The sequence below is a fragment of the Mytilus edulis genome, chromosome 1, assembly GCF_963676685.1.
Source record: "Mytilus edulis chromosome 1, xbMytEdul2.2, whole genome shotgun sequence".
Classification (NCBI taxonomy): domain Eukaryota; kingdom Metazoa; phylum Mollusca; class Bivalvia; order Mytilida; family Mytilidae; genus Mytilus; species Mytilus edulis.
Genome location: NC_092344.1, coordinates 50,035,641 through 50,056,861, shown reverse-complemented (window position 1 = coordinate 50,056,861; position 21,221 = coordinate 50,035,641). Strand labels below are relative to the sequence as shown.

General features: G+C 32.0%; 2 protein-coding genes across 2 annotated transcripts in view; one reads left to right on the top strand and one right to left on the bottom strand.

Annotated features, from left to right (window-relative positions):
* LOC139513342 (mucin-21-like) overlaps positions 1-21,221 on the top strand; it is a 254,285-nt gene that overhangs the window by 56,003 nt on the left and 177,061 nt on the right. The gene's annotated exons all lie outside the window — the stretch shown is intronic.
* Positions 12,135-15,070, bottom strand: LOC139513411 (uncharacterized). Its single transcript, XM_071301848.1, has 2 exons — positions 14,965-15,070; positions 12,135-13,427 (listed from the first exon to the last, which is right to left on the bottom strand). Exon 2 carries the CDS (start codon positions 13,412-13,414, stop codon positions 12,383-12,385), a length of 1,032 nt encoding a protein of 343 aa, XP_071157949.1. The 5' UTR covers positions 13,415-13,427; positions 14,965-15,070; the 3' UTR covers positions 12,135-12,382.

The following is a 21,221-nucleotide window of genomic DNA, read 5'->3' as shown; positions in this document are numbered from 1 at the left end:
ATACAATTTACCCAATGACTATCCTATTTTCTTTCACAGAAAAGGAAACAAAGAAAGAAGATTGCACCAAGATGACTTACCAGGTAAACAACAATTACTTTTATTTTTTTATGGGTACAAATTTTTATGGCTTGAGGAAAAATTCTCGGTTTTGCAAAAGTCTGCATACATGCCTGTAACAAATTTGTTCTTCGCTGAATATTTAAATTCATGGTTCACCTTTACCAGGCATAGGGTAATCGTAGAAAGCTGTAATCGATTACATTTAGCAGTGTAATCACATGTAATCAGTAAACATGCATTTTCTGATTACAAGTCAAGTAATCGTAATGTAATCGATCACAAAGCAAAAAAACGAGTGTAATCATGATTACTTTGAAATTACTTTTAGATTACAATTCAAATGATTACTTGCTGATTACAAATTTTATATCTAAAAACTATTTTTTTTTATATACAAACATAAATGAAAAATCCTCATACTAATGTTCAGTATGATTGATCATGGTTCAATATAATAACTATTTAATAATTTCAGTTTCAGTATACTCATGCTGCACGAAATGTAGGGTGTTAAGGAATGGATTTTTTTTAAACAGTGAGTCCTTGTGCATGTTGTGATATAATATGGTGTTGCTCCCTTGGATTGCAAACAAAATTCCGACTGTTTAAGTAATGTGCAAATTTGACTCTTTATATTTACTTTGATGTTTGAAATTTAAAACAATTGGTTTTATTTCACATTTTTAATAACAAAAAATTCAAAATGTTTTATCATGTGTTTTCTTAATATGTTATGGTTGTTTAATATCTCACCCCTTATTTTATTGATTTTGTATTTACATTGTGTCATAAATCAAATTCATTCGTTCCGTGTATATTTACTTGTTTGTGTTAATATGTGTCTTAAATTGAGTTAAGCCATTTCAATAGATATTTTATAGTGTGTCTTTCTATGTTGCGATGTTACACTATTGTTTCAGGTAAGGATGAAGGTTGGTACCTATTAAAATGTTAAAACCCGCTGCATTTGGTTGCACCTGTCCTAAGTCAGGAACCTGATGTCCAGTGGTTGTCGTTTGTTGATGTGGTTCATAAGTGTTTCTCGTTTCTCGTTTTTTATATAGATTAGACCGTTGGTTTTCTCGTTTGAATGGTTTTACACTAGTCATTGTTTGGGCCTATTATAGCTTGCTGTTCGGTTTGAACCAAGGCTCCGTGTTGAAGACCGTACTTTGACCTACTAGTATAATGGTTTACTTTTACAAAATATGAATTGGATGGAGAGTTGTCGCATTGGCACTCATACCACATCTTCTTATATCTATTGAATAGAAATATATATTTTACAATCGTGTATATAATAAAAAATAAACATCATACATATTTATTGATTATTCTAATCAAAATAATTCCTTTTAATTACCCAAACTCACCTACTGTTTGTTATATAAAATTTGAGGTAATAATTTTACACCTGTAAAAACACATTAAAGTGTCAATTATGTCCACACAGACAAAAAGGCTGTTTGATCATTAAACATGTTAAATAATCGCTATTTGTTAATTTCTTTTTCTTACTTGAAAATATGTTTTAGGCTAAAACATTAAAAAAAAAAATTCTATTCTTTTAACAAATAAAACACAGAGACATTTACATTCAAAGTAATTTGTTCAAATAAAATTATGTCATCAAAAATTACAAATATTTCACTACTCCTTTTCTAAGTTCTTTTAAATAACATATTTATATTTAAAATATAAAAAACACAATTATTCACTCAAGCTAGCTTTTTATGTGAGGATTAAATATTAAAAAAAAGTTTTTTTTCAATACCACAATCTACAATGCAATCATACGTAATCTAAAATAATCATGATTACTTTAAAGAAAAATAATATAATGTAATCAATTACATTTGAATTTATATATTAGGTGTAATTGTTATGTAATCGATTACATCAAATTAGCAAAGTAATTGTAATGTAATCCAATCCCTGACATTTACAAACAAAATCAACGAAAATTGGTATCCCACAAATAATAAACAGCTGCGCCATGAGCGCATTATATGCCAGTCACTTTTCAAAGAGATAAAAATCGATAACGTCTCAATGTCATAGCAGAAATTTATAAAAAAAAGTAAAGGGAGGTTAATTTAATATATTTTAGATATAAACCAGTCACCAAAGTTTCATGGAAACTACTCAAATCACTTCTGAGTTATTATCCGAAAACTGGAAAATCATCAATTTTTTATGAATAAAACCCCATCGGAAACATAAAATCTAAAATTTATAAACATCGAAAGGAAGCTCAGGTCATTCAATAGATATAACCAATTCACCAAAGTTTCTTGCAAATTGGTGAAAGGGTTTTTGAGTTAAATATTGTCTGAAAACAGGAAGATTCATCATTTTTTTAATGAATAAAATCCCATAACTCGGAAACATAAAAGCTAAACTTTATAAAATCGTTAGGGAGCTCACGTCAATAGACATAAACACTTTAACAAAGTTTCATGCAAATTAATTTTAGCGTTATTGGGTTATTGTCCGACATGTTGACGGTATACCAAAATACGTCTCGTAAACGGGCGTATAAAAATGAATTCACAGTATTAGGAATCTATATTCTAGTAGTATTGCGCATCTTAAAAACAATATTTGTCAGGACCTTTCACCTGACAATACAGTATGGGTTTTGCTCATTCGTGTAGGTCGTACGGGGACCTATAGTTACTTGCAGCTATCTCAGTTTGGTCTATAGGTAGCTCTAAACCCTTGAACAAGTTTATGTGGTGATACCTGATGTTAACATATATAGCAATTCGGAAAAACAATTCAAACTTCATTTTTCTTAATACTTTCTAACAAGAGAGCACCCACAGAAAATTAATGTCTTCCCTGCTCTTCTGATCATGATTAAATTTTTGTTGAAAGTCTTCAATGCAGGTTTTACAACTAAAATCACTTAATCTTCACATTACCAATAACCCATGTAAACGAAGACAACATAAGCAAGGTAAAATAAACAATCCCAAAAAGACATAAACAATTAAAATTCTTCAATACACAAAATATAGTTGACCTATTGCTTATAGCGTATCTAAGAAACAGACCTATGGAAAGTGAATGTTTACCAATGAACCATGAAAATGCGGTATAAGTCAGACGAACCTTTTCAGACAGATTTATATGTATACATTACAATCATTACATAATTCAAATATAGTGGACCTTTTGCTTATAGTATCTGAGAAACAGACCATTTAACAATGGTGCTGAAACCAAATCTATTGATTATTTCATTGATGGCTGTTGTTTTAAATGAAGGGACAAGTATTGTATGTCATCCTCCCATTTGCCTATATATATATATATATATATATCACCCTCCTCAGTCCCTGGGTAATTCTCTTATCACTGCCTTGAGACATGAGCAGAACTTATTAAAATAAACAAGCATTTCTACCTGAACATTGTTACTGTTAACGTATATGCATTTTTGGACAGTTCAGTTAAAATCCCATTCGAACTGAACAAGTGAAAGAAAATAAGTAATCAAAAGAGATAGGATTGTAAATATATTAAAGGTACTCAATATTTTACTTTCAGATAAATGGGAGTAACCAATGTGATTTAGAAATTTACACAAATTTGATCAGCTATCCAGAACCTTTTTACCTTGTATTCAGTGTGTCTCTGACAAGACTACAGATTATTGCAGTTGCTTCTGCCTATTGCTGGACTTTGACCAAGGTCATTGACACAGAAAACGTATCCTTTAAGAAAATTCTTCTTCCAAATGGAGAAAAAAACAAAGCTGCCAAAATAAACTTGAGGATTGTTTTCACCAAACCATCTTTCCTCCATGAAATAAAACAAAACGAACATTACATAAACAACTTAATGTGGAATATGTTTTGGTCTGATGAAAACAACACTATTAAAGTTAGCAAAGAACAAAATGTACCCCTTACACTGCAAAATGAATCGCTCTCTAGCATACAAGTTTCTATATTTTCTGATGTGATTAAAGATCTTGACAGAAGTAGTGCAAATATTTCTAGATCTGAGTATCGTGGCTGTAAGAAGATGACAATTTTTGCTGATCAGAATGGATTGTTCAAGATACAAGTAACAAATGTAGTCTGCCACGAATATTATATAAACCAAGATTTCATGGATAGCCAAAAACTGTCCTACTCTATCAAAGCTATCCTGACATATTTATGCTTTTCAGTGTCTGTTGTGGCTTTAGTTTTCTCCATAATAATGAACAGAAAGTTTAACCTATCTTCAAGTATTGCAGGTTCAAATATGGAAAACATATCCATTTCACTCATTGCTTCAAATATTTTGTTCATGATTGGTAGTTATGCCTCTAAAAGAGCATTCCTATGTTACACAATTGGAGTGTTTCTTCATTATTTATGGCTGACTGTGTTTTCTTTCATGTTGATATCAGTTCTTTATATAGCTAAGAATCTGACCTCAATGAAGTCTGGTAACAAAACAATAAAACGAACAGGAAATTTCACTAAGCATGTTTTTACCATAACTGGCTTGTTGATTCCAGTTTTATTTGTTGGTCCAGCTGTCATCCTAGATCAATTTGACGTTGCTAATTTATCTGCAGGATATGGAAATTCAGTTTGCTTTCCAAGCAGGTATCCAGCAAATCTTATTTTCTTTAGTGGACCAGTTGTCTTTTCTACAGTGATCAATTTTGTTGTTCTGTTACGAGTTATAGTACATATTTGCCGTCTACGCGTGGAAATGAGACATCTTATCAAATCTTCATCCTTCCAAGATGCAAAACTGTTTTTTCGCCTTCTCCTATTATCTGGTATCTTTTGGGTTACTGGTTTTTTATCTGGTATTTTGCAATCAGAATGGCTGGAATACATATTCATATTATCGTGTGGTCTACAAGGTTTAATTGTTTGTGTTGCTAACATGACAACAAAACATATGTATGGTAATGTAAAAGGCACATTCAGCAAAAAATCTTTCAGTACTAAGGCAACCTCTGAGACCTAATTCATTTTCTCCTAAAATTATCAGTATATATTCATACATTTATTTACTCACTTTAATGATATTCTAATTGTGTCATCAACATTTGGCTATATAATACATGTTAGGAAAGGGTTTGATAATCTAAATTTAATTCAGTCCATGTTTGGTTGAAAATAGCCTGTTTGTTAGAAAGAAGAAGATTTTGAAATATTTTTAAATGAACTGATAAAGTGACCAGAAATAGGGAAATATAAGAATGTCCTTTCAGGCTAGTTGAGCTAAAATTAGAAACTTTAGCACAATATTTATCATATTATATTATCTATAATAGTGTTGTGTGAATTTTTGCTCGCTGTTGATCATTGTGACTCGAATTTCTTTCTTTCAATAGTACTTATCCCAATAGGTATAAAAATAAGAAGATGTGGTATGATTGCCAATGAGACAACTTTCCAACAAAGACCAAATGACATGTCAATAGTGTTAGCTTAATCTAATGGGTATTTGCATTGTTGATTTGGTGTTTGTTGTAATTTAATAGGTATCTGCATTGTTGAATTGGTGTTTGCGGTATTCCAATAGGTATTTACATTGTTGAATTGGTGTTTACTGTCTTGCACTAGGGATCTGCATTGTTGAATTGGTGTTTACTGTATTCCACTAGGTATCTGCATTGTAAAATTGGTGCTTACCGTATTCCAATAAGTATCTGCACTGTTGATTTTGTGTATGCTGTATTTCAATAGGTGTCTGCATTGTTTAATTTTTGTTAACAGTATTCCAAAAGGTATCTGTATTGATATATTGGTGTTTTCGGTATTGCACTAGGTATCTGCATTGTTGAATTGGTGTTTACTGTATTGCACTAAGTATCTGCATTGTTGATTTGGTGTTTGCTGTATTTCAATAGGAGTCTGCATTGTTAAATTGTTGTTTACAGTATTCCAATAGGTATCTGCATTGTTGATTTGGTGCTTGTTGTATTGCACTAAGTATCTGCATTGTTGATTTGGTGTTTGCTGTATTTCAATAAGTATCTGCATTGTTGATTTTGTGTATGCTGTATTTCAATAGGTCTCTGCATTGTTAAATTGTTGTTTACAGTATTCCAATAGGTATCTGCATTGTTGATATGGTGTTTGTTGTTTTTGTATAGGTGTCTGCATTGTTAACTTGTTGTTTACAATATTTCAATAGGTGTCTGCATTGTTAAATTGTTGTTTACAGTATTCCAATAGATATCTGCATTGTTATATTAAAGTTTGTGGTATTCCACTAAGTTTCTGCATTGTTGATTTGGTGTTTGCTGTATTTCAATAGGTATCTGCATTATTGATTTTGTGTTTACATTATTTCAATAGGTATCTGCATTGTTAAATTGGTGCTTACAGTATTCCAATAGGTATCTGGATTGTTAAATTGGTGTTTGTCGTATTCCAATAGGTGTCTGCATTGTTAAATTGGTGTTTGCTGCATTCCTATAGGTATCTATATTGTATTAACTGTTGTCTTCTTAATGTCAATTAATGTCTACATAACTGAATATTTGCTTGATATATTTTTGTATATTCATTAAAGTATTAACAAAGCATTGTCTGAATGTCACCATGTTTAAATGTTATGGATTTTTTTGTAAATTATTAAAGTAGAGTTTGTCGTTATCGTATTTTCTTTTTATATTACCAGTAACCTATCCATGCAAGACCATGTTGATCAATGGCGTAGAAGTATAAACAACTGCAATTTTTCATATCAGAAAATTCTGTAAATACACATAGATAATATTTTTAGATTTTAATCATTGCGGATTTTTTTATCTCAAGAGTTTATAAAGAGTTTTCTGTAATGACGAAGGAAATTCAAAAGTTCAAAAACAAATTGAAGTATTCATGAATCATTTGTTTGTATTAGAATGAAATTCAAAACAGTGTGGCTGTGGCCATTGATTGACACATTAAATTCATTCATTGACTGGGACAATTTAGGTGAACGTTTGAATTCTAAAGACCACTGCTCACTATGTACTTTTTAAAGACACTTAAACTATGGGGTCATCAAAGGTTCTCAACACCTTAATAAAGTAATTCGAAAAATTAATCAGAAATAACATGATGTTTTGATTTATATCAATTATATAAATCAAAACATAAAGGTTATTCCTGATTGATTTTTCGAATTATTTTATAATTAAGGGCGTTAAGAAACCTTTGGTGACCCCACAGTTTGAATGTCTATCGTAGGTACGTCGTGAACAGTGGTCGTTACAGACAAACGTTCACGTAAATTGTCCCAGTCAATGGATGAATTTAATGTGTCAATCCATGGCCACAGCCACACTGTTTTGAATTTCATTCTAAATGAAGCAAATCGACTAGATCTGTTTCTTAGCGAGTTAAAATTAATTGAAAATACATTTTTGTACTAATGTTCAGCTTTAAGGGTCTGATATGTTATAAGTTATGAACATATTGGAAACAAAGGGATACGGTGTATTAATGCATGACTTAAAATTCCTACACGTTTGACAAAACCCAAAGAAATGGAACTACACTTTTATAGCTGTTCGTCATCTCGAAGTCACAGAGCAGCATACTACTGCCCTTCCACGAAATATTTAATTAGAATTTTTTAAACGATCAGACAATAGTTTTGAATTGACTCAATGCAGACAAGGACATTAACTGATGATCATTAGCTAGTAGATACATGTCATATGCTATGTGGATAAAATTATCGGTTTTCAAGAGGTTAAGTAGCAGCGTTATCCCTACAATGGCTTCCATTTCTACGATTGTAAAAATGAACTGGCGTAACGGGGAGGTAATTTTGACGAAGTAGAATCCTGACTGTATATTATCACAATCAATTTGAATAGTATTTGATATGTTAATACTATTTGATTTGCTTCATTTAATAAAACGGGTGCCGCATGTGGAGCAGGATCTACTTACCCTTCCGGAGCACCTGAGATCACCCCTAGTTTTTTGGTGGGGTTCGTGTTGTTTATTCTTTAGTTTTCTATGTTGTGTCGTGTGTGCTGTTGTTTGTTTGTTTTTTTCATTTTTATCCATGGCGTTGTCAGTTTGTTTTAGATTTAGAATTTCAAAACAGTGTAGCTGTGGCCATTGATTGACACATTAAATTCATTCATTGACTAGGAAAATTTAGGTGAACGTTTGTATGTAACGACCACTGCTCACTATGTACTTTTTAAAGACACTTAAACTATGGTGTCACCAAAGGTTCTCAACACATAAATAAAGTAATTCGAAAAATTAATCAGAAATAACACGATGTTTTAATTTATATATATTATATAAATCAAAACATAAAGGTTATTATTTTTCGAATTATTTTATAATTAAAGGCGTTAAGAAACCTTTGGTGACCCCACAGTTTAAATGTCTATCGTAGGTACGTCGTGAACAGTGGTCGTTACAGACAAACGTTCACGTAAATTGTCCCAGTCAATGGGTGAATTTAATGTGTCAATCAATGGCCACAGCTACACTGTTTTGAATTTCATTCTATGAGTTTGACTGTCCCTTTGGTATCTTTCGTCCCTCTCTTGAATTGTCTATCATGTAGTATCGCAATTATATTGCCAACTGATAAGATTAGTCGGACGATCTCTGAATGGTTGCGTTCTTTTCCGCTGTTATCCTAATTTTGAATATGATATTAAAATGTTTTAAGACATTAAAACACTTATATCTCAAGTATTTTATGTGAAGCCATATACCACGATCAAAATGGACCTAGTTTTACATTGTTTTATATTATAAAACATATTACACGAAACTATAATCAAATAACCATAATAAGTCTTAATATTCAACGGATAAGACGCTTCTGTTAAAATACTTTAAAAAAAAAAACATTTTACAGAAAAAGTCGTACAAAAACAGACTGGATGTGGCCGGCTATTTATACATTCCCACAACAAGAAAGACAATAACAAATGCCGCTTATAAAAATAGAAATGTTTTGGAAGAACTTACCATTTAGAGGCATGATAAATAAATATTGCATCTACTAAAAAATCTATAAATATTGCACTCGCATAAATCAAGTGCATGCAATTATATCATTTGTTACATATATTGATGAAATGGTATACATAACAATGATTACGGATGAAACAAGATAAAACTCATGTAACTAATCAACATTTTACGCTTCGTATTTAATTCATGACACTGATACAGAAAATACATATAATAAAAGCAACCATATTAAATGTTTTTCCAATAGTTCCGTTGATGATTTCCAACATAATATTACAATACGTTGCACAAAAAATAAACAAAAATGTATTATTTGACAAAATATTTGGTCAAGATACTTAAGCTGAATCAGTTGGCGTCTTCCTTAGATTATTGGTATGTTTGTTTGTATATTTTAAGTCAGTTGTGTTGTATGTATGTGATGTACGTGTACACAGTTATGACGACTGGATCCCAAGTATTGTCACATTGACCTATTACGTCTGTTTGGGTTGTTCTTCCAATTTAGTTAATATAACGGTACTATAAACTATAAACAATTGTCATAAAGTTGGAGGTTTATCTAACTAAACAACCGGATCGAACCCGCCGTTTTCTTCGGAAAATGTTTGTACCAACTTCACTTCCAATTCAGGAATAGACAGTTGTTACAAGAACTTAAATTAAAATTCTACCATGTAGAATTACAAATACAAATTTGAAGTTTTTTAACTTCTCAATATATTTCATTTTTTTCATAAATTCACGTGGAATAATAAAACATTTTAATTTATGTTTTATAAACGGCAAAAAAATCGTTAACATGCTTGCAACTGTAATTATATGTCACAAGGTACAACACTATGTACGGATTGACAAATACATTTATAATATCTGTTCTCGCATGATTGTGACATGATTGAGTCTACCGTCATACAATTTATCTATGATGATGTGCAAACATGATAGTACAAGTATTATGATAAAGTACATATTTGCAAATGAGGAAATGACACGTAGCCTTCTCTAAGTCAGTTTGAACTTGCTCTGGTTCGGAAAGTACATAGTTTGAAACTTTGGATCCCTTATGTACTAAAGAGGGTTGGTCTGATTGGTTTGAATGTATATAGCTAAGTCAAATGAATGCATGATGGACTGGATAAGATTTGCATAATAAGCTAATCAAGTTTACATACTTACAAAGGCTTTGTAGTAGGAACGGAGAGCAACAGTGTTTCCGATTTGAAATCAGTGCAGCATGAACGTATACAATGTTGAATTACAAATGCTTTTTTTTTAACTTCTCAATACATTTCATTTTTTTTCATTGATTCGGGTGAAATTTAACAGGCAATTTCTTTAATGAAATATTATTTTCAGAACGGCAAAACAAATCGTTACCATGACTTGAAACTGTAAATATATGTCACAAGGGACAACACTATATGTACGGATTGACAAACACATTTATAATATCTGAATTCACATATTGTTGTGACATGATCTAGTTTTCCGTCATACAATTTAGCTATGATAATGTGCGAACATGATAGTGCATTTGATATATATATATATAGTCCAGTCAATCTAGCATAAATTTGACCCTAACCTTAAAGTAATTGCAACAGAAGATTTTTAAGTTTTAATCTTCAGCATTATACCCAAAATATACACAGAAAAAAGTCCCATACAATTCTACTAAAGGAAGACTAAAAAATCACGATTTAAAATTCCTATGGAGATTTGCATTGAAAAGGGAGATAACTCTGCAAAAAAGGCAGAACTATCAATAAAAATTGATACAAAATTATAACTTTGCCGCTTCTATTAAATGGAATGTATTTAAGAATTGAATGCTTCTTTTTGTAAATTTATTGGGGTGAAAAAGCGTTGACCGAAGTACATTTTGTATGAAGCGCGGAAGCGCTTCATTCTAAAAATGTACGCACGGTCAACGCTTTTACAACCCTATAAAGTTACAAAAAGAAGCATTCAATACTTATGATTACATTTTTTAGCTATGATTATGAAAACACGAATTTTATATATTTTATTATTTAATTCACCTGTGCACTTTATTGTTGGAGCACGTGTTATCATGAATGAAAAGTTGTATTGAGCAATGCAACTGCTTACGGAATAACACGTGATGTGCAGTTAGCCAATCAGAAAAAAATATTATAATGAAACATACATCTAATGTAATAATTGATTCTTGATATTTTAGCCGTCTGTAGCGTATAACAAACAACTCTAAATGTTCATATTTTTTTTATCAAACTACAATCTAGATTTCATAATTCATTAGTTGACCATTTATTGAATTTTTCAACATGTCAAGGTAAAGAATCTCAAATTTAATAAAAATATTTAAGCATATATTCTTCTTTTTGTTGTTTAAATTTTCATTTAACAAGGTAGATGCTGAACAAATATAATATACAGATATAAATAATACCAAATTTTCACATTATTTTTTCAAAATGGTCACAAAACCACAAATTTGCAATTTCTTCTATGAAGAATGCATACAAAAACCCATAATACTTCGGATTTATACATATCATGAGCTGGAGATTATATAATATAGGCAAATATGAACTTATAACCCCATCAAAGTATCATCCTTTACATAAATTTAAAAAAAAATCAACCAAAAACTGAGAAAAGAAGACTCATTTATGCGGAGTTATCTCCCATTCCAATGTTAATTTCCATAGGAAATATAAAATACTGATTTTGAGTTTTCCTCAAGTTAGATTTTATGGAACTTTTGTTCTGTATATATATTTAGGGCTTAATGCCATAGATTAGAACTAAAACATTTTCTGTTGCAATTAGTTTAATGTTAAAACTTAGTTTGACTGGACAAATAGCTTGTGGTTCGGTGTGAGCCAAGGCTCCGTGTTGAAGGCCGTACATTGACCTGTAATGGTTTACTTTTTTTAAAATGTTATTTGGATGGAGAGTTGTGTCATTGGCACTCACACCACATCTTCCTATATCTATATAATAGTACATATTTGCAAATGAGGAAATAACACGTATAAATCTTCTCAAGTCAGTTTGAACAAGTTTGCTCTGGTTCGGAAAGTACATATATAGTTCGAAAACCAGATCGGATTACTTTTATCATTTTTATTTATTTATGATAAGTGATACAAATTTTAGTCACTATATATGTTTAGATCGAACGATCAAACTAATAGTATATATAACATAAATTCACAACTGTGTTTGTTTTTCTTCTATGTTAAAATTTAGTGCAAGAAATTATTAAACAGAAAAACTAACAGTTTATATAAAAGAACCATTTTACATTTCATAATTCTTTTAAATTAGTATTCTCTCACTCAAATAGTAACACTAATTTATATGTCTTTTTGTCCCTTACCATAATATTTTTCTTTCACATTTTCAAAGTCTGGCAGAACTTTGTATTCAAAATATTTGCGGACATACTTGACCATATTGACCATGTAATGTCCATACTTTTCCGGAATATGTTCCGGTCCGCCTTTTATGTACTGTGACATGTAGTTCACACCGATGTCACTTTCATATGCAGGTTCAAGAAAGAACGGAACAGAATATCGATCGATTCCGATATCTAACACACGATGTCGCGTGGCTTTGAATCGACCATTCATCATCCGCGAAAATAGGTCACCGATGTTCATAACGAAACTATTTTCACGCGGTGCTACGGGTATCCAATTTCCATCTGGACCAACAACTTCTAGTCCTTCATAATTGAATAGACAAAGAAGTGTTAGAAAATTACTGTCAGAATGATCCGGTGTTGTCAGAATCTTACCATCTTCGATGCGCGCGTTTGGTGGCGGTGGTCCATCCCATGGCGGGTAGTGCATCATGCGGAAAGTGCTGCAAGGATTTTCTTTAAAAAGATGAATAAAAGCTGTTTCTTCCACGCCAAGTGCGTTTGCAGTGAGACGCAAAATTTCCATGGCCGCTGAATGAACAACTTCGTATTGAGCCTGCATAAATTCCTTGAATGGAAATGTTCCATCTTCTTCCGGCCATGGAGTGCGTTCATAGAACCAGTTTTCCGGATCGATGGATTTGTTTTCTAAAGAAACATCACGTCCAAATTCAAAGCCTTCCTTTCTACTTGGTTCACCTTCGACAACCGGAAAGTATCCTCTATAAATATTTTTACTGTCTGGATTCCAGAAGTTCCGCATGATTTTTCTTTTCTTTTCTATTGGCTGGTTGAAAAACCACTTACAGCACTGAAACATCTTTTCGAAATCGATCCCTTCTACATTGTCGATATAAAGGAAACCGACGTTTTCAAGTGCTTCAATTATCTGTTTCGATAGTTCATCTCGATTTGTTTTGGATTTAGATAAATCAATAATTGGTAGCTGAAAAGTTGACATCTTTGATGTTAATCTGTAATAAGAAAAAAAAAAGCTGGAGTAACTTAATTACCATTTCCGAAAATATTTTAGGAGCTCCTTAAAAACGACAATTTTGAATAAATCTGCTTCTCGTACAGACATTGACTTTTGGGCTCGTTACCACTGCCCTTCTTCTTTGTTGTCAACTGAATTGAGAAAAGCTTATAAATGTAACAAGTATAAGCAGATTTAAGTTTGTTTATGTGTGTTTCTCGTTTCTCGTTTTTTATATAATAGATTAGACCGTTGGTTTTCCCGTTTGAATGGTTTTACACTAGTAATTTTGGGGCCCTTTATAGCTTTTTGTTCTGTGTGAGCCAAGGCTCCGTGTTGAAGGCCGTACATTGACCTATAATGGTTTACTTTTATAAATTGTTATTTGGATGGAGAGTCGTCTCATTGGCACTCACACCCCATCTACCTATATCTATTAAATAAGCAAGTTGTCAATATGTGCAATTAATTTCAGGTAGGTGGTTATGGTATCAATTTATTCTGTATCTTATGATCACGAAAAGTGTTATTCGTATTCCCATAAAGTACTCTTTTTCGAAAGGAAGAGAAAAATTTCACTCTCTTCGTGAAGTAATCCAATCATTCTGAGTACGTGTATTGTATATATATAAGAAGATGTGGTATGAGTGACAACTCAAAGTCACAATTTGTATAAGTAAACCGTTATAGATCAAAGTACGGTCTTCAACACGGAGCCTTTGCTCGTACTGAACATCAAGCTATGAAGGGCCCCAAAAAATTGACTAGTGTAAAACCATTTAAACAGGACTAACAGGTATATTCTATATAACACTTATGAACCACATCAACAAAGGACAGCCACTTAACATCAGGTTCCTGACTTAGGACAGGTGAAACAAATGCAGTTTGTGTATACATTGAACATGAAATTAGATAATACACCACTTTTAAGACGTTCATGAAACTGGGTTGTTTTTGGTTGTGGAAATACTTTTATTCGTGGGGTACCAATTTTCGCGGTTTTCGTGGATGACTTCATCCACTTATATTAGTGTCCAACGAAATGTAACAACAGTTGTCGAAATCAGATATGGAAAGACCCACAAGTAGGTTTGACAACATGGATACAGGCAGATAATTTATATTATACATCGAACTATTATAAATGAAAGTACTTTTATACGTAGGTATTAATTTCCGTGGTTTCAGCAAAAGTTAAAAATCTTCGTGGGTTCTTGAATTCGTAGATTTCTGTTTTCTGACAAAAATTAAGTGAAGAATTTATAGCCATTTCGAGAAGCATTAATTCTTGAAAATGATCAAATGTTGTTTTATTATGATTTGTGGTAAATTATTTACTTAAATTCTTATCGAATACTATTTTGGCGGAGAAATACACCTTGTGACGAATCTCACTGTTTGCTTGCATTAGCAATACCACTAATAAAATAGGATCTGTCTTTTCATATTTATTATTAAAAATTTCACACCATATATAATGAAGTTCACAGAAAAATCAATGAATGACATTGAATTTAAATCTAAAAACTTACCTATGGTTACTGTGACTTGTATGTCCGTGGCCTCACACTACTACTGTATTATCAGTTATTTGGTTTTATAATTTGTTTGTGTACATGGCCTCCTTTGTATATACACTAGTATACTCAGCAACAGAAGTTTGATACACAACATTCGAGGGGTTACATGTATTATCACGTTGGGGATCAAAAGTTGGAATTATAGGTTAGAAATATGGCACGCCGTTATTATATTTATTCAATTTCGAGATATCTTATTTAGTTAAATAAGATATCTTATAAACTAATTGAGATATCTTAATAACAAAATAAGATATCTTAGATATTAATTGAGATATCTGATTTATTAAATAAGATATCTTATATATTAAATAAGATATCTTATTAAAATGTTTATAAAGATATCTTATTAAATATATAAGATATCTTATTTAAAATATAAGATATCTCTATTAATTTATAAGATATCTTATTAACTATATAATATATCTCCATAAGTTAATAAGATATCTCTATCATACGGAAGCCTGGAGCTGCCTTGTGTAATTGTTTATAACTAAACCATATTTGATAATTATTGCGATAATGTTTTGTATATTGCAAGATGACGCCTTATTTATCGCAATAATTCGCTGTATCTAACAACAAGGCACTTTATTTAGCGCAATGATTTGTTAAATTTAACACTAAGAAGACTTAATTATCGCAATATTTGCTATATATATACCACAAGTCGCCTTATTTATGGCAATATTTCGTTATATCTAACAACAAGACGTCTTTGTTATTGCGATGATTTTATTCTGTAAAACAGTACCACTTAATTAACGCGATTTACGATTTTTTTCGCTTTAAATTTCGGAAGTTAAAGCTAAGTCATCATAATTATGGCGATAGCACATTTCAATTTACATATGTAGCGTGAGCAGCCATTAAACGGCCATTTTCGTTATGATCAACACCCGATCAACCAGACCATTTTCTCCCGTATGAATTCTTTTGACTAGAGAAGACTACATTCAAAGGAAGCTACCCCTCATTCTGAACAATGCTTTTGGTAAGTAAATATTTCATGGTATTAACATAATAGCTACTGTCTGTTCTTTTTATACCAGCCACTTGAAACGTGGGGGTCATGATATAGTAATCGTTGCCCCCGTCCGTCTTTCCGTCCGTTATGGTAGTCATGCAGGAGGTACCAATCTTTTATCTGCAACTCCGAGATCATCCTTGTCCATTGAACAAAACTTAATAAAACTTTCACAAATTCTTTATAATATAATGCCTCTGTGCACCTTTTATTTCATATATTGATTGAAATTTATATTTTTGGGGGTTTGCCATAGCAAAACATGGACTTTGCCATCCCTTATCAACGGGTATTCATTTCTTATTCGCAACTGCAAGATCAACCTAAACCACTGAACAAAACGGACGGACAGACGACAATTATATACCATAATAGTTCCGTCAAAATTTTGACAGGCGTATAAAAAACAGTTCAACTACTTTTACAAGGCGAAAAGGAAAATAGAATCGTGAAGCCAGTAAACAATTCTTATTTTAATCTGAACATGCAAATTGAATGTTATGTTATGTTTTTTACATTAGACATATTCACAGAACAACACCATCTATTCTGAGAGTCCGAGAAACTATAATAGTGGACAGTTTTCCTACTAATTCCACGTGTTTCCGAGTCATAGTAAACTCGAAGTAGCCTACAATGCATTGTAGTTTATTGAGTCGATTGGTCAGTATTTTAAGGCCATATCAGCCTTCTGTTTTTGGAAGTTACTACATTTTACTATGCAAAATATTCTCACGTCAGAAAATCTAGAGTTCCCGACCTGTTTATAACAGGCATATATGGTTAACCATATCAAATCATATACAATTTTACATGTGTCATCAAAAAATATTTTTTAGTAGTGCTTTCTGATCCAAAGGGAAATAGATTAAATAAATTGTTTGGTTCCGATTCAGCCTGAAAGGAAGAAAGGACAATAATCAACTTTAGTTTTTACAACATGCATGCATATCAAAATGAGCAAAAATACAGTTTCTTTACATTTGAACTACTAAGAGCATGAATTATTTGAAATAGATTTGTATTGCTCATGACTTTCCGTTGTTTAATTTAAAATGTTTTTAATTATTACTTTTATGTCAAAAAACCTACCACAGAGGAAGTTCAAAATAATCAAAAATAAAAAGGGGCGGATGTTAGTCTGGTCAAGAAGGTAACTGTGATTAAGAAACGGTTGAAAGTACAATCCAAATTTTCCACACAAACCTTTCTTTAATCAACATTAACATCGTGATAGATTTTCAATATGATCTGTTCGGTAGAACAAAATTAACCTTAAGTCATTTGCATATTTCAACATTCATTTACATACTCCAACATTAACCTCAAAATAAGACCTATAAAATTGGAATTGAAGAAAAAACAGTTTTTAGAAAGCTCGTACGAGTTCGCTAGCAACCCTTTGCGGGTTTTTAATTTGATAGGTGACTTTTTGTTAAATATTTGTTTGTTTTGAGATTGTGACACAAGTATGACTGCTATACCAATATTGTGACTATTTGATCTATTATGTCTGTTTTGTTCATACATGTACATCGTTTTATATATAATGGAATTTGATACGACTGTCATACAAGTGAGAGGTTTAGCGCTATAAAACCAGGTTCAATCCTACATTTTCTTCATTTGAAAATGCCTGTACCAAGTCAGGAATATGACAGTCGTCCATCCGTTTGATGAGTTTTGTCATTTGATAAGGGACTTTCCGTCTTGAATTTTCATCGGAGTTCAGTATTTTAGTTCCATTTGATAGGATAACGTCATTAATTTTCATGGCATCAATTGACAATTGATGTTATGATAATGTACACACAAGCGCATACGATGCATGGCAGATTTTAAATTTATGATTTGAGTTTTCTCTCAGTTTCATAAGCATGAAGATAACAATATTTATTTTAAGCTTCACGGCATCAATTGGTGATTTGAAGATCGCAAATACCCATTTACTGGCTCTGCCAACGCGTTGCCAGTAAAGTTAATTTGCAATCATCCAATCGCGAATTGCTGCCGTCGCAGCTTAAAATATATTACAGTTATCTACTGATAAATATCTTTGCATACATTCATTTTGATCCAATCTTTAAAGCTATCCGAACATCTTCCCCAAGTTTACTATACATCGGATAAGACCATTTCAGTGGAACAAATGCAATAAAATAGCAGTCTAAAGTTCTAAGTTATACACCTTTATGTTTCAGATGGTACTTGCTCTTCTCCTGTTCTGCAAGGCCAGTGCTATTCCATATTCAGACATAGATGCATCATTAGACGAACTAGTTGTATACTATACAAGTTTTTCATTTACAACAAAAGAAGTAATCGGGTTTTTACTAAACATACATCATATAATGCTGAGCGAAAGATCATTTTATAGAATTAAAAAACGTTTGAGATTGCAAAAAGGAGGAATTGAAAGTGCTATTGCTGATATTGTTACAAAAATTTTACAGTTAAGAAATGCAGGATATACCAATATAGGTTATCGATCTTTATGGAATGTACTTCGCTGCCTAGGCGTAAGAGCTTCACAACACACGGTTAGGATAGTTTTGAAAGCTATTGACGGAGACGGCGTTTTAAGGAGACAAAGACATAGGCTTACAAGAAGACGATACACAAGTAACGGACCGAGCTTTTGCATCCACGTCGTTGGATATGATAAGTTAAAGCCGTTTGGAATATCTGTCCATGGTGGAATCGACGGTTTTTCAAGAAAGATACTTTGGCTGAAAGCTACAAGTTCAAATAAAAATCCCCGTATAGTTGCAGGACATTTTCTTGAGTATTTGAAGACAAGCAAAAGGGTTCCAAGGGTAGTACGCATGGATGCAGGAACTGAAAATGTAATAGTTGAACGTATTCAAATAGCTTTGAGATCATTTCATACTGATAGCATGGCAGGACATAGAAGTGTTTCAATAGGAAGATCAACGGCCAACCAAAAGATCGAAATGCTATGGAGTTTTCTGATGCGAAATTTCACAACATTTTGGAGGAATTTGTTTAAAGATATGGTAGATGAAGGTATACTTAACAATGCCGACCCTGTGCATCTTGAATGCATACGGTTTTGTTTCCTACCGCTTATTCAGAGACATTTAGACATGTTTCTACAATCATGGAATTCACATAGAATAAGATCTCAAAGAAATGTTGAATGTCCACATGGTATACCTGACGTTATGTACTACCAACCTTTTATTTACGATAAATATGACTGCTCTTATGAATTGCCGTGCGACATAGTTGTATTGGATTACTTAACTGATATATACACGGATGCTGTTATACCTAGAGGCACTAAAGAAGAATTTAGACAATTAATAAATACTCTCACGTTTTTAGATATCGGAGAATTCGATGTCATTGAAACTCCAACACAGGCCAAAGAATTGTTCAACTTATTATCAGGCGTAATATCACAACATTTGTTAAATCGATAGACATTTACAGATTTAACATTTATTATTCATGATAGTTATCTGTTATGTCACCATGTTGTCGAATATATGGACCCGAATATATACGCGCATAAGATGTTTGATCTGTTAATGCAAAGAACAACATTGGAGTGCATAATGTGTACATACTAATTTTCTTCTTTTTCGTTGATTATGCTTCTTTTTTGTCAGAATCGATGTAAATATTGAATAAAAATGTTCTGTTGTATTTAGTATTATATAAATAGTAAAGAATAAATGCTTACTGTTTCTTTTAACAAGTCTTTCCTATGCCCGAGTCATCATTAAATTGATAACAGTTCGACACATTTAAATATGCCATATTGGTCTATTCCTTCATGATGTAGCTGTGTATCTTTCAGTCATTTTTCATATCTGTTCCACAAACCAAACACTTTTCCATAAAAATTACCATCGAGTTTAATGTGTCATACATTAACAAAATATTAAGTACAATCAAATCTTATTTGCTGTCAACTCAACCAATCCGTTTCATTCGTAATGAACTGGACAGAGTGTAGCTAAATTAAAGAGAAACACAATGTATGATATAGTATGTCTGTCGCTCACGTCACTGAGTATAAAAGGGGGCATGGTTTCACATAAACCACGATATTTGGAAGGTATATAACGTCACAGTACCCAAATTGCACCGAGTACCAAAATTGCACCTACTAGTATTCAACAAAAATACTGGGGAAATCTTACTTGTTTTCTTTGAGTCTAAACCCTTAGTATTTTTCGGGGTATTTATATGATTTGATACAATACACGTCATTTAACATTGCTGAACATATAAAAAACCAGTAAAAATCAACAGATTTGTTTTTAACCGACCCTCATTGTCAGTTAAAGATGTAAGTTATGATATAAGACAGACTTAATTGTATATATGTTTTATCCATTTATTTCCTGATCGATGGGATCAATGCGTTCAACGTAACATAGTCACCAAACTTTGACTTATTAAGTGAGATACAAATATCTGTATAGCTGCTTTTCATTCGTCTTTAGAAGCTAATGTAAACAGGTAAATGCATGAACAAGTCGAGAAGAAGAGAAACACGTTTGTTTCTCATTACAATGCCGATTGGTTACTGCAGTATTGAAAAACACATCTTTCGAACGTAACAAAAATTAAGAAACCTTTATAGCATCAATTTAAGATATATAATGTTCATTTGTGATTTGAGTGGGTTTTCATTTTTCTTAAGTACGATTTATCCCTCGTTAATTCAACGTCTTTGAATCTATGTTGTTTTATGTCTGTTGGTAGATCAGTGCAAGACCAATTATTGAAATATTTCCTTAACATTGGAATGGTGAATATTCGTGTCAATTCTTTTATGCTACTGCACAATAAAACATACTTTGGTTGTATGTAGTCTAACAAATCGTTAGATTTTGCCATTATCCACTTTCGATTCCAAGGTATCTATAGGGCCTGTTATTGTAGTTTAATACACAGTATATAACAGCTGGTATAGAAATAACCTGGCAAATGAAATGCCTAGAGTCATATTACCTAATGTTGCTATAATGTTACATAGATTTGTCTGTTTAAGCCGTTTTAACTATTTATGTTTTTTCAACCTGCATATTACGTCTTCAAGCAGCCGTCTATAGACTTATTAAAGAAAACATGTCAAGTTTTACTAGGGAAACAAGTGTGGACATGCACAATTCAGAGTGGATAGATTGTTTGAATGTTTACC

Coding starts and splice junctions, on each gene's coding strand:
- LOC139513411 (XM_071301848.1), bottom strand. CDS start 13,414: ATGTCAACTTTTCAGCTACCAATTATTGATTTATCTAAATCCAAAACA.